Here is a 14,323-nt window from a genome sequence, read left to right as displayed (position 1 = left end):
AAGATTTGAAACAGACAGGAAGTGTGTGTGCTTTAGTGATGTTGAACATAGTGAAATGAAGAGAACTGGTTATATTTTTCTGTCACTGCCTGTTCCACAATAACAAGAGGGTTTGTAGTACATAATCTGTGATGAATCTTCAAACAAGGAAGCAATCATTACTGGAGAGTTTATTTTCTAGCCTCACTTCAAAGTCATTTTGTATATGTAATACCTGAATGCTGCTTTTTCTGTGCCTCCATATAAAGGGATCTGTATGCCTGTTCCAGTGCTCCTCTGTGGCAGAGAAGACAGCACTGTGGTCATCCTACTTATCAATGAAATGCATTTTATGCCAATTTTACATCTGAAAATCAAACCCCTTGGATTTATTGTATATGTCCTGGTCATGATCTGCACGATACAGCTGTTAGCTGGCTATTTAAAAAAATCAACACATTGAACAGCATATACTATGCCGACCCTGCCAAACCAGGAGCCAAGGAAGACATGTCTTGCGTGTTTGCACTATGCTGTCTAAAAAGATGGTCTATTTATATTTGTCTTGTTTTGTACAACATGTTGTCAGGTCCTTGCCACAGGGTCCGGGAGCCGCAGAACGAGTGGCCAGAAACACTGCACCTCATATCGCGGAAAGAATGCTGTGCCATTGATCATCCCAACAGGTTGCACCACAGCTTGGCATGGAAACTGCATCACCCTCTATCACAAGGCTCTTTGGAGGGTGGTGTAAACAACCGGTTTCATCACCAGGGCCAAATTCCCTGTTAAACAAGTTGTGTACACAAGACTGAAAGAGGGCGTCCCTAACATGAGTCACTAACCCCAGATTCATTATCTAATAGACAGACACATCTGTCTCCCTATTTGCACTAATTCCAACTCGCGTTGGTTTCTGTTTATGACGGGGTATTTGAATTCACCACAGGCAAAGGGGTCCCATACCAAAAACTATTGAGAACCATATTGAGTTACACATACTGACAATTAATAGTTATTTATGTCAGTCAAGAATCCATGTGACAACCTTTTTTCTGTAAAATAAATATCGTAATTGTTAATTTACAGCTTTTTATTCCATATTTGGGACGAAATAGTGACACAAGTGGACTAGTGTTGATGCTGTCAGACTACGGTGTCTCGTGTCGGTCAATTTCTGATTATTAGGCGTTTTCAAAATTCGTTCTTTTTCTCAATGACGATGGGTGATATGATATATGAAGAACTGGAGGATTTGATGCATTTTTCAGTCCACGATTTACCAGGTCGTGGATATGCTGTTATGGAGGAGATCAGAAGGCAAGGGAAACTCTGTGATGTCACCCTAAAGGTAGGTGTGAAGTTAGCCTAGTAGTAGCTAAGCGCACTTATCCTTAGCTACTTTGAAGAAAATAGCCAGCTAGCTTGCTACAGTAGTAGCTGGCTAGTTAGACTGCTAGCTAGCTGGCTAAATTCTGTATGAGGCTCTTCTTAGGTATCAAGCTAGGTTATTGCATGTAGCACATCGGCTGGCTACTGTAAGGCATTAAGTTATTGTGAAGTTAACGTGAGAAGACGAGGCCAAAGATCAGTGTTTAACGTTAATTTACCTAACTATCTACAGTAGGCATTTCTTTTAAATTGTCATAGTAGTTTTATCCACGATTCTGTTACTGTACCCAACTTGCTACATAGCGAACTGCATGTACGGAAGGAACAGTACAGTTTTAGCCAACGGGAGTTTTAGTTAGATAACAACAGTACAGCTGTTCGTTAGTGACGACTAGCTGTAGTACGTTTACATAAAACGTGCACGTTATCTTTACTACTAACTAGCACTGTCATTTTTGACTGTTTATGTTTTGCGGAACTCACTCCTGGCCCTAATGTAATGTCTAGCTATATGTAGTTGGCCTGTCACTCACGAAAGGCTTAGCCAACTCAACTGCTTATCTGTTATGTAAGTCTGATTTTGTGTGCAGTGCTTAGTGTTGTTGAATTTGCCTGCTCGAAAAATATGATATGTAGTCTCAGTTGCTTCTGTAGTAGTATGCCTTGCCTATTAGAGACCATTGGCAATGGTACTGTTATCTGAGATCTGTCTTGAATCAAATGAACGGTCACCTAGCTAGACGTCAGTCGTATATTGTCACAGACCTCGAGCCGACTGTCCTAAAATCTGCAACATATATTAAATGTTGATGTAGTCAGAAGGACCAATGGCAGGGGAACGGCAAATGTGTACACCCCCCCCCCCCCCCACGTGATTAATGTTCCCTTTTAATAAGCACCATAAGATAAGCTGCAGATTACATCTTGCAGACCTGTACATAAAGTATCTACTGTGCCTGATTTTCTAGTTCCTGTACAATAAGCCACTGCTGTTTTTTTTTTGGTGTTTCCAAGGGGAGATAAATGATCACATGGTTCTGATTGTAAAAAATGTGTCATATGCAAATCTACATCAGGTGCACCTAGTTTAGCTTGAAGTTGAGTTACCTATGCACCTTTGATGCTATTGCTTTGGTCTATCTTAGTGTATGTGTCATACATTGGCTTAGTACTGACTATATTTAGTTTTGACCATTGTCTGGACTAAATCACTCACGTAACCACCTGTACCGCCCTTTCAGGTTGGAGACCACAAGTTTAGTGCCCACAGGATTGTTCTGGCTGCCTCCATTCCTTACTTCCATGCCATGTTTATGAATGACATGGTTGAGTGCAAACAAGATGAGATTGTGATGCAGGGGATGGACCCTAGGTAAGACCACTTTAGTCTGTTCACTAAAAAGCAGCTACATCATAAAACTATGTGAATTCAGTGGCTGAGTTGTCATTCTCACACATAGGCTAGCTCTAACTACCTTCGTGTGGTTAACAGACAGACTTTAACGCCCAAGAGTCTTACTAGAGTGTGGGAAAATCAGTTCAGCACTGCGCTGGTTGGTGAAAGAGATGTAGGAAGTGGTGGCAGAAGTGAAGGGTGGGCCCTCGCCTCAAGCGGGAAGCCGTATATGTTCATGGAGCGTTACTACTTGACCATGGCTCTGCAAAATAGATCTCTAAGGACCAACATATGACGAAAACAAACTATTCTGACGTCATTTTACAAATGTTTGGGCTGATCACCCAGTGATTCAAACCACGTTCCAGAAAAGTGAAATAAATTAAACAGAATTACCGACTTGTAGAATTCTCATTAAGTTGATTCCAGACCAACAAATTCACTTTCAGGAAAACACCAATGAAAACCAGATCCAGGATTTACTATTTGTTTGCCCCCCAAGTAAAACAATGTTTTCAATCATTGGGCAAGCTTGCTGGAATGTCGAAAGGAATTAACAGCAAACGTCAGCTGTAAAACGGTGTCGGGTTATGGATTATGGACAGCAGACACCCAGTGGTCACGACTTTAAAAGATTTCTAAAGATGGAGAGCATCAATGTTGCTGTAGATTTTGATCCGTTAGAGTGTTGAGTAGTGTTGGTCTAATGAAGGGTTAGGGTTGTTTCTGGACCAGGGCCAATGTGCTGCTGTCTAATTCACGTGTTCTGCTCTACTTTCCTCTTCTTCCTCGGTAGCGCACTTGAAGCTTTGATAAACTTTGCGTATAATGGCCATGTGGCCATCGACCAGCAGAACGTCCAGTCCCTGCTGATTGGAGCCAGCTTTCTGCAACTGCAGAATGTCAAGGATGCCTGCTGCTCCTTCCTCCAGGAAAGGTGTGTTCTCACACGTTACATGTACGTGCGCACACTAGTTGATGAGCGTGTGTACCGTGTTTTTGCTGATTATTGATTGACAGCAACAACACTGTTTAGTTTTCACCCACACTTCAGCTTTTGTCTGCTTATACTGCTGAGACCTTTAAAGCTTTTAGACTCTGCTCCAATAGCTGGCCTTCCCTTCCTACTAGCATTTAATGGATGTCTCTTAAAACTATTGCTTTTTTCAATTCTAATTCTTTGTATTGTTAATAATATTGCTAGCAGCAACCCACACATGTGAGAGGTACATAATAAAACAAAAAATCTTGTCATTACCCCTTCTGCTTTTTCTGGGGTGGCAGATCAAAAATGTGCTAATCTGGATATGTTGCTCATATTCCCATCATAAGTCCTATAGTATCTAGGGACTGACCCTAACAAAATATTTTTGAATACTTTGCACTTGCAATTTGCAGTGTCTGCGACGTAACAACCATTACACTGTGAATATAGGTTTTCTATTAACTTATTAGCAGCATTCCTTTGCATTTCACTGAAGCGTTTGAGTGACCAATCATGTGGGCGTGCACACAAAAATGAAATTCCATTGATTCAGATGAATCTGATCCATTGATTCAGCGCCTGTAGGGTGGGGTATCACTAGATTAATCTGATCCATTGATTCAGCGCCTGTAGGGTGGGGTATCATTTGTTGAATCTGATCCATTGATTCAGCGCCTGTAGGGTGGGGTATCACTAGATGAATCTGATCCATTGATTCAGCGCCTGTAGGGTGGGGTATCACTAGATTAATCTGATCCATTGATTCAGCGCCTGTAGGGTGGGGTATCACTAGATGAATCTGATCCATTGATTCAGCGCCTGTAGGGTGGGGTATCACTAGATGAATCTGATCCATTGATTCAGCGCCTGTAGGGTGGGGTATCACTAGATGAATCTGATCCATTGATTCAGCGCCTGTAGGGTGGGGTATCACTAGATGAATCTGATCCATTGATTCAGCGCCTGTAGGGTGGGGTATCACTAGATGAATCTGATCCATTGATTCAGCGCCTGTAGGGTGGGGTATCACTAGATGAATCTGATCCATTGATTCAGCGCCTGTAGGGTGGGGTATAACTAGATGAATCTGATCCATTGATTCAGCGCCTGTAGGGTGGGGTATCACTAGATGAATCTGATCCATTGATTCAGCGCCTGTAGGGTGGGGTATCACTAGATGAATCTGATCCATTGATTCAGCGCCTGTAGGGTGGGGTATCACTAGATGAATCTGATCCATTGATTCAGCGCCTGTAGGGTGGGGTATCACTAGATGAATCTGATCCATTGATTCAGCGCCTGTAGGGTGGGGTATCGCTAGTTGTTGTGATTGTAATTTCTTGTGAATAATTGCTTTTTAACACAAGAAATGTCAGTATTCAAAATGTCCATGTGCCAGTTTGACAGATGTGGAAAAATATGAGACGTGGCTTGGTCTGCCTGTAGTCTAAAACTTTCCCCTCTCTCCATTACACACTGTGTCAATTTATTCCCAGACTTCACCCGAAGAACTGTTTGGGAGTCCGACAGTTTGCAGAAACCATGATGTGCACCACACTGTATGACGCAGCCAACAGTTTTGTCCACCAGCACTTTGTAGAGGTCTCTTTGTCTGAAGAGTTCCTCGGCCTCCGGGCAGAGGAGTTACTGGAGCTGGTGGGCTGTGACGAACTAAACATCAAAGCGGAGGAGCAGGTCTGGGGCTTTTATTGTCATTTGATGATCAGACAGGCAGACATGATGGTGCTACAGCTTGCATGTTTGAAATCACATATTTTGGTAAAATCTTCACTTGAACTGAATGTGTGTTTTCCCAGATGACATTTCCGTCATTTAGAATTTTGTGTGAAACACAAGCATGAAAGCCTTTCTCTGGGAGCAGTAAATGGATCTGCGTTCAAGTCTGTACATTATCTGTGGTCCAAGCTCTTTAATGTGTTGGAAAGATTTTAAAAATAATTTAATAAAAACTATGTTTGTGCTGATGGACAGGCCACTTCACTTCAAACCACAGCTTCTCCATGTCTGGAAACGAAAGTATCCATTACAAAATATGAAATTTGTGGTTGTTTTAACAATTTCTTAGTGTGTGCTTGTGCTTATTGACTTGCTGGAAAATGTATTGACCCGACTGGCTAAGTGACTGTAAAATGGTAATAATTCCTCCCTCAAGACTCTGAAATCTCCAATGTCTCCAACTGTGATGTTTGCTCCTTAAGTGAGGATTAAAGTAATTAAAAGCAGTTTTACCTACACCTGTAAGAGAGTTGGCCATCCCTGTGAGAGGTTATGGCATCAGTCTTGTACTTCTTAGGCTTAATAAGGATCCAAGGTAATGCATGTGATTTTGCACTAGAGATTAATTAATTAACAAAGTGCGTTGTTTCCACGCATGTGAACCGCTGTGGCTAAGTTTGAAAGCCCCATCTTTTCCCTCCTCCTTCTAACTTTGTCTGGTGATTCTGCGCTAGGTGTTTGAAGCAGTTCTTGCGTGGGTGCGGCATGAACGAGAGGAGCGGGAACCTCGACTCCCCGAGCTACTCTCCAAAACCCGTCTGCCCCTTTGTCGACCTCAGTTTCTGGCGGACTGTGTTCAGCAAGACGAACTGGTGCGCTGTTGCCACAAATGCAGGTGACCAACACAGTTCGAATGAAAACAGTCCCATATACGACAACGCCGCTTCCTATTTCCTTTCATGTTTTTTATGTTTGGTTGCTCTTCTGTGTAACATTTGGTTGTTTAATTGAACGCTCAGTATTGGAGCATCAGTAACCTTTTTTAAAACATTTATTCGACATCAAAGACATACCAAAAGTGGGTATTGATTAGTGTTTTATTCTTAAAAATTATCAATGAAAAACAAGCTAGGCTGTTGCAAAATGCTATGTTGATAGTGAAATTAATTTAATTTTTACTACTCTAGAGAATTGATCACTTTTAATGATAAAAAGGAATGCAGATACAAAGATTGAAAGTTGCAGACTGCTTCAGCAGCAGGTGATTTATAAAGTAAAATGTTTCGGCATCAACATGGTGGCATTCTTCATGGTTGTCCAAACATACCACTTAAGCAACCAAGGAGTTTTTCTGATGTGTCATTAAGTGGAATGTTCTGGACTAGCAAAGTCAGTCACCTGATCTGAATCTGAGTTTGCGTTTCACATGGTAAAGATAAGACTGAAAGCAAAAAGGCCCCTAAAACATGCAACGCCTGACTATGGCTACAGACGGCCTTGCAGAGCATTCCCAGGGAGCCTAGAGATGCGTGTCAGTCACAGTCTTCAGACAGTCGTCGAATGCAAAGGATTTGCAGCCGATTACTAAATATGACCACATTAAGTATGTTAATTGGTCCTACTACTTTAAAATAGGAGGGACTATGTATTAAAGGGGCAGTACTTCCTACACCTTTCATGGTTTATGGATGTGATTATCCTTAAATTAGAACTGACAGTCTTAACCTCAGTCACTGTTTCATTTAAAATCCAATGTAGTGGAGTACATAGCTGAAACAACAAAACTTTTTGCTAATAAACTTCACTGTATATGATTATCTTAATTTGTTAATTAAGCATAAAGTATATTATTAGCACAGCATCCAGAGTCTATAAAGAAAGTGTGCCATGTTTTATCAGTACCTGCTTTTTAAAAATTATTTCAAGTGATTCTCTTATAAAACTGCTGTCATACATGGCCAGTCTTTTTGGGTGTCTTCCTACAGGGATCTCGTTGACGAAGCAAAGGATTTTCACCTCATGCCGCATCGTCGTCCTCACCTGCCCGCTTATAAGACTCGACAGAGATGCTGTACGTCAATCACAGGGCTGATATATGCGGTCGGTGGGCTGAATAGTGCAGGTATTTATTGTGTCTCATTTATTGTGATATTGAATACTAAACAAGTGTAAAACGAAGGCCATCATTTGTGCACTTATTTTAACTAGTAATGTGGTTGAGGTAAATTACTCATAATTACCTTATTGTAATTTAAAGATCGAATCCCTGTTCAGAGAAACAGTTGAGACAGAGTGGGTAACAGGACATATTCAAGTATTCTATAGTATAATCGGAGTGGAGGAAAAAAAACGGTTCTGTTGGCAATAAAAGCATACGGAAATTTTGTTTTTCACAATCATTGGAATTAATTAGCCCAGGAGTCGTGAAATGTGTGTAATTTAATTGTTATATTGGTCCACACAACAACCCACATATTAGCACCAAACCTGTGGCCGAAAATGTAGGTAAAAACCAAAACCACAAGTGAATTGTTACAACGCTACATTTCGCGGTTTTATTTAAAATGTTAGACATTTATTTTCTTTCAATCTAGGTGACTCGCTGAATGTAGTTGAAGTATTTGACCCAATTGGAAATTTCTGGGAACGCTGTCAGCCAATGAGTACAGCCCGAAGTCGAGTAGGAGTTGCAGTTGTCAACGGGTTACTTTACGCCATCGGTGGATATGATGGACAATCAAGGCTAAGCACAGTGGAGGTCTATAACCCAGTAACGGATACGTGGACACGTGTTGCTAGCATGAACAGTCAACGGAGGTAAGAATGTCCTTAAGTTCTTTGGACAGTAGTGTTTTGCTGTATTAATTATAAAACCCCTTTAATGTAAATACTTTAAGTGTTCGTATTAGCTATTTGATACTAGGGAATAAGGAATTAAGAGAAGAGCATGACCTCTGTTATATATATATATATTATAATTCATCCAAAACAAAACTTTTAACAAACTTAAAGATTGACAACACTTTCAAATCATATGAAACTCAACAGGTTTATCTTTCAGTGATGTTGAAATGGATGTGACATGGTCTGTTGGGGTATGCTAACTGGGTCCATTTTGAGTATGGCTGTAAGTGTTTCTGGTCAAAAAGTGGTTATATATATATATTCACATTCCTTGTTAACACTGTGTGGAGACAATTACTTGTAGAGGTACAGATTGTGGCATAAGCTCCCCATAGGCTCTGTTGTGTTTCTCTGAGGGAGACATTCTAAAATGCTTAAAGGAGGATTGTCCACATATACATTTTGTAACCTACAACTTGACTTGGTGTGCTTGAATGCCATTTTACAGGAATCAAATAGACCCTGAGGAAAGGAAAATACACACTGTATATTCAGGGTTTTTATGCATCATTGGTCGGTTGCTTTCTGATCTAGTTGATTGGTGTGCCACCCCACATTTTTTCCCCTCATCATTCATTCCCATTCTCCCCTGTTCATCTGTCCGAATGCAGCGCGATGGGGACTGTGGTGGTCGACGGCCACATCTATGTCTGTGGAGGCTATGATGGCAAATCCTCCCTTAACTCCGTCGAGTGCTACTCTCCGGAAGCCAACAGGTTCTGCACATTTCCTCTGTTATCATTGATGACTTCACTTTGACCCGCTGAATTTCAAAGCCACCTGGTCCTGGATACACCATTAGATCAAAGTAGGACGGGAATTCCTCACAAGGATAGAAAATGCCCTTATTAGGACATTTTGTTGGTCCCGGTGAGGACTAAGTAAATTCCTTAGGTTAGGTTTAAGGTCAAACGTTATATAATAAGTTATTCAGGTTAGGGAATTTCTTTAGTTTTCTTGTCCCCACAAAAATAGAGATACACTACTCTGTATGTGTGTGTGTGTATATACCACACTGTCAGAGAGTATTCAGACCCCTTCACTTACTCCACATTTTGTTGTGTTATAGACTTAATTCATAATACATTTTTTGCCGACAGTCTTTACAAAATACTGCATAATGACCAAAGCAAAAATTGGTTTGTAGAAATCTGTACATAAGTATTCAGTAAACAAAAGTGTCTGGTAAATGTTTTCATCCACCAGGTACAGAGAAACCTTGTTACTTAATTACACTCAACCGATCTATCGAGGATGTGAAAAGTTTTCAAATGCATCCAAGACATTGCATTTTGTTGTCTTTAAAGTGTCTGGTATAATATTATTATTTTTTCCTCAATTGTACGAAATACGTATTGTCCATCTATCAGCATTCATTAGTGTCTGGTTTTCATTCTACTCTTATGCAGGTGGACAGTAGTGACAGAGATGAGTGCTAGTCGCAGTGCAGCTGGGGTCACAGTTTTTGATGGACGGATTTTTGTGTCTGGCGGTCATGACGGTTTACAGATCTTCAATACGGTAAGGGTACCATTTTTCATTAAACCCGGAACATTGTAGAGCATCGGATGATGACCAGTACAACCTACTGCAGATGGACAAGAAGAATATTACAGTTGTACATAAGTGGTTCGAAACATGAGCGATGTTTTTGGCATTCTACACTTTTTATAGGTCAAAGTTGGCATTGCCCAGAACTGCTTTTATTACGTTAATTTTATGTTGTTAATGGCTTAAATTTTTGTGTTCTAGTAGAATTTATACTAGTCTGTTTTTCACCAGTAAAACATTTTTTTTTTTAGAAACTGACAGTTAATGACTGTAATGACGCCTCCTATCCTCTAGGTGGAGTACTACAACCAGCACACAGGTCTTTGGCACCCCGTCGCTGGCATGATGAACAAGCGCTGTCGCCACAGCGCTGCGGCCCTCGGCAGCCAGCTCTACGTGGCGGGAGGTTACGACGGCTCCGGGTTCCTCAGTGGGGCCGAGGTGTACAGTTCAGTGGCAGACCAGTGGAGCCGCCTGGTTGCCATGAACACACGGCGCAGCCGAGTCTCGTTGGTGGCGAACTGTGGCAGGCTTTATGCCGTAGGTGGCTACGACGGACAGTCCAACCTGAGCTCTGTGGAGATGTATGACCCGGAGACCGACCACTGGAGATTCATGGCACCGATGGTTTGTCACGAGGGCGGGGTGGGGATCGGCTGTATACCACTTCAGCCAGCGTGACACCCGCCTTCCCCAAATTCCCAAAGACATTTAGATTTGTTAAATGGATTTGAGTGGGTAAAAGAACTTCCCAAATGTCTTTTTTTTTTTTTTTTACCAGGAAAGAGTTATAATTCTGTATATTTCTGTATATCAGGTGCCACAGTTGAAACTTTTAGATTTTCCTGAGAGGCAGACTTTGGGCAAAAATGCAAACAATAGCCTCTTTAAATGGTATAACTGATCAATGAACCATGATAACATGTCAGTGGTTAAAAACAAAATATCAATAAGATCTTCGGTGCAGTTTCTTGTCGAGTCCCAAAAAAATTATCATGTCTAAATTACATATAAATACTGGCCAGAATAGTCATCATTATCCGAAATCAGGATACTTGGTCAGTATCAGGCCAGTGTGACTAATTTATCAACATTTCCAATAAACTAGGCTTTGTGTAAATTAGTTTGACAGATTTATATGCCCCAAGTTGGCATTTAAGTCTGGTTTAGGTCTGGTTTAGCCAATAGTAATAACATACCAAGGTTTATAATGGCAATGTTCAAGAGACATTAATAAATTAATAAATACATTTTGGGATGCAATTTCATAGAGCTGTTAAAAGAATTGCTGCGGCCGGACCTATTTTAATCTCCAGCAGATGACAGTCTGCTATTCAAAATCAGAGGAAACCACATTTGTATCTGCCATCGTACTGATATTTGACTTGTCATTTTTTCCCAGACCTTCCTGTCTTATCATGGTTTCGTAATATGGTACAGGTTTCAACATTTAGGTGAATTATTGTGTGTTTTGGGAAATGTATTATTTTAATAGGGAGAATTTGCTTAATGAGTATTATTGTAGTAATAATTGTCCATATGTAACTCACCACGATGAATGCTTGAGCACAGGTTGTCGGGACTATTTGCCCAAGAAGGATCTCAACAAAATGCGGTAAAGGAACTGTTTCTGGTCTTCTGGTTATTTTCATTATAATATGCAGCAAAAAGAACAACACTTTGTTGTTTTAGTAACTTGACAACCCCCCAATGTTATTTTTTTTAACAAAATTAAATTCCCTCCTTTAATAGGAATTAGTATGGGAGATTTATGGGAGAATGTTGACTGACTTGCTAAAATCAGACTAGAGCCAGGGTGATTTTAAGTGAGGTAGTCTGAGTACCAGTACTCAAAATCACTCTGGACTTCTGTTATTTACACAAAATATTGCCTGAATATTAGTCTCTAGCTGACATTTCACTTGTTGGCAAGCAAAGGAGACTGGAACTCATGCAATTAGTGAGGATGTAGCTGCTTTATTACCAAAAATATTGAATGACAAAAGCGGACTGTGTGCAGCCTATTTAGGGAGCAGTAGCGTTGTATGGGAGCTTTGCCAGTCCCAACAAAATTGGCAAACAATTTTAAGAATGTGGTATTGTGTAATGTAACTTAAAATTAATTGTACAGTGAGATGTAGTGGCTATTGCTTTAGACTTGTTTGTCAGACTTTATCTGCTGCATTTTGTCACGATTGACAAATTTTACTTGGGAGTAATTACTGTGAACTTTTGAAATGTTGATGTTTTGCAATTGCTTTTTACTGCAGATGTTATGGTAATATATTACGTACATATTTTGCATAACTTCATTATGTTTGCAGTATTTTGTACTGCTCAGACTTTTGGTCCCAGACTACAAGTCTTATTTATTGATGTGTTTTCTGTAACAATGTACTTGGAGCATTTTTTTAAATTCTTAACTGTACTGTTTGTATATAAATATTGTAAGTTTGAAGGGTAGTACACATTTTTTGACGCTAGGAGTTAATGTTTCTTTCAAACTGTTTTAAAAATGGGTTAGCGGTTTATTTGGTACCATTTCAGGATTATCTGTCTTGCTTTTGGGGAGAATATAGGACTGCATCCATTGGTGGTGCATTCAAAATGATTACAATGGTTGCAAATTAGGTTGTAATCATCATGCCCCTCCCCCCCACTCTCTTTCCAATGCTTTTTAATGCACCACTAATGGATTCAGTCTGCTTTCATTAAGAACATTTGTATAAACAGTTTTAAGGAAATACTTCCAAGACCAGTTAAAAAAAAAAAAACAGGGAGTATCTACTCCGTCACCGCATCTTTTACTTGTTATTCTCTGTGTCTGTGAATCTGGAAAATATTGAAGTATCTTGTGGGTACTGGGACTATGTTTCTCATATAACATTTACCAGTTTAACTGCATTTTTAAATTGGCCAAACAGAAGAAATTAGCAATGACATTTAGCTCCAAACTAAATAACCAAATAAACAATTCAGTGTATGTAAAAACAAAAAAAAAGTCACCACGAAGTCAGAATTGGAAAGAAATGGCCTTTGGGCTTCACTTTTATATCCTGTTCAAACAGTTTTGCTGACCTGTCCAATATTTGTATTTGTGGCCAAAGCTTAAACAGGAGGGGAGAAACCCTTAACGTCTGTCTCCCCATTTCTTAGGATGATGACCTCCTCCTGAGGATTTCAACAGTCAGCGGTTTAGGGATGACTGAGCTTTACCACAGCACCGCGCACCTGTTGTTTGGATACACATCCAACCAATTCCTGCACATAAAACTACCTAGCTAGCTAAAGGTTTATCTTTCTAGGTCGTGTCAATAAACGCCGTTGCTAGTTGTGTGGTAGTGTAAATGTGTAAACACTTTTATTTTACAGTTGCAGTGGTAAAATGTGTTTCATCCGTTTAACTCTGCTAAGTGATATTGCTAATTTTTCTTTTTGGCATTTGATTATGCAGTTGAACAAATCTAGCTTTTGAAAAGTTCCTGTGAGATACTTCCACTTTGCAGCTCAAAGATTTGAGCCCATAAATAAAATAAACGGTCACTTGATCAGGAGCCACTTCTTAAATAGGTTTATAGGGCCACTTTCACAGACAGACACAGATTAGTCCTAAACTAGGCTTAATCTGTGTCTGTAAAACAGGCCCATAAAGTACTACATTATTCATAATAAGTTTAGGAAGAACTTTAGTATGTAGCCAACGGATGGATCCAGGAGGGAAAACTGCCTAGTTGGATAATCACAGAAGTAAATACAATTACAGTGGCTGTTGTTTTATTGGTTTGGTTGCAAAGTTCTTCTAGTCTGGTTTCCATAAAGGTACTGCAGAACCACCACAACCAAGGTCCTCAATGACATCACCCTCAAACACTTTTTCCCCCTAAGATCTCTTCCTGAGTTTTCCAACTAAAATGTCTTGTTAAAATCTCTTCAGTATGTGTGTTAGTATACATCATTTTGCATATCATATTGCTCATTTGACAAGGGTATTAATACATTTGGATCCCTGTAATTAGAATTTTCTCTCAATGGCATTAAAAGGAGGCCTAGCTTTAGTAGCCATTTGTCTATATCTTCTCAGTTTGAGAAGTGATTGCAGTTTTCCTTATTCAGACCTGGGTTAAAAAGTGACATAAGTATCTCTTATTTAAAATGTCTGGCCAAAATCATATTATTCGCTGGGTACCTCAGTCTTCCTCTGTGGCTGGTTATTGTGCCTGTTATACATATAAAAAAACACTTTTTTTAAATAGCCACCACAGCTCACAGGATTTGTGACAATCTTAACATTGTACCTACAATGGCTCTTGAAAGTATTCATCCTTTTCCACATTTCATTGTGCTACAACATGAAATCAAGATCAACTCTCAAGGAGTCA

At 39.9% G+C, this 14,323-nt stretch overlaps 1 protein-coding gene across 2 annotated transcripts; it reads left to right on the top strand.

The window, feature by feature from the left end:
- The first annotated feature begins 582 nt into the window (after positions 1-582).
- klhl18 (kelch-like family member 18) lies at positions 583-12,945 on the top strand. Of its 2 annotated transcripts, none has more exons than XM_010893266.4 (10): positions 583-1,330; positions 2,613-2,743; positions 3,564-3,725; positions 5,249-5,447; positions 6,224-6,384; positions 7,475-7,611; positions 8,084-8,306; positions 9,005-9,109; positions 9,803-9,914; positions 10,239-12,945. In XM_010893266.4, exons 1-10 carry the CDS (start codon positions 1,196-1,198, stop codon positions 10,623-10,625), a joined length of 1,752 nt encoding a protein of 583 aa, XP_010891568.1. In that variant the 5' UTR covers positions 583-1,195; the 3' UTR covers positions 10,626-12,945. The 2 variants fall into 2 exon arrangements, with proteins under 2 accessions (XP_010891568.1, XP_010891576.1); XM_010893274.4 differs by having other exon boundaries at positions 585-1,330; positions 3,564-3,704.
- The last annotated feature ends 1,378 nt before the right edge of the window (positions 12,946-14,323 follow it).

Source organism: Esox lucius, chromosome 3 (assembly GCF_011004845.1).
Source record: "Esox lucius isolate fEsoLuc1 chromosome 3, fEsoLuc1.pri, whole genome shotgun sequence".
Taxonomy (NCBI): domain Eukaryota; kingdom Metazoa; phylum Chordata; class Actinopteri; order Esociformes; family Esocidae; genus Esox; species Esox lucius.
Note: the sequence above shows the minus strand (reverse complement) of the source record. Positions and strands in the feature narration are given on the sequence as shown.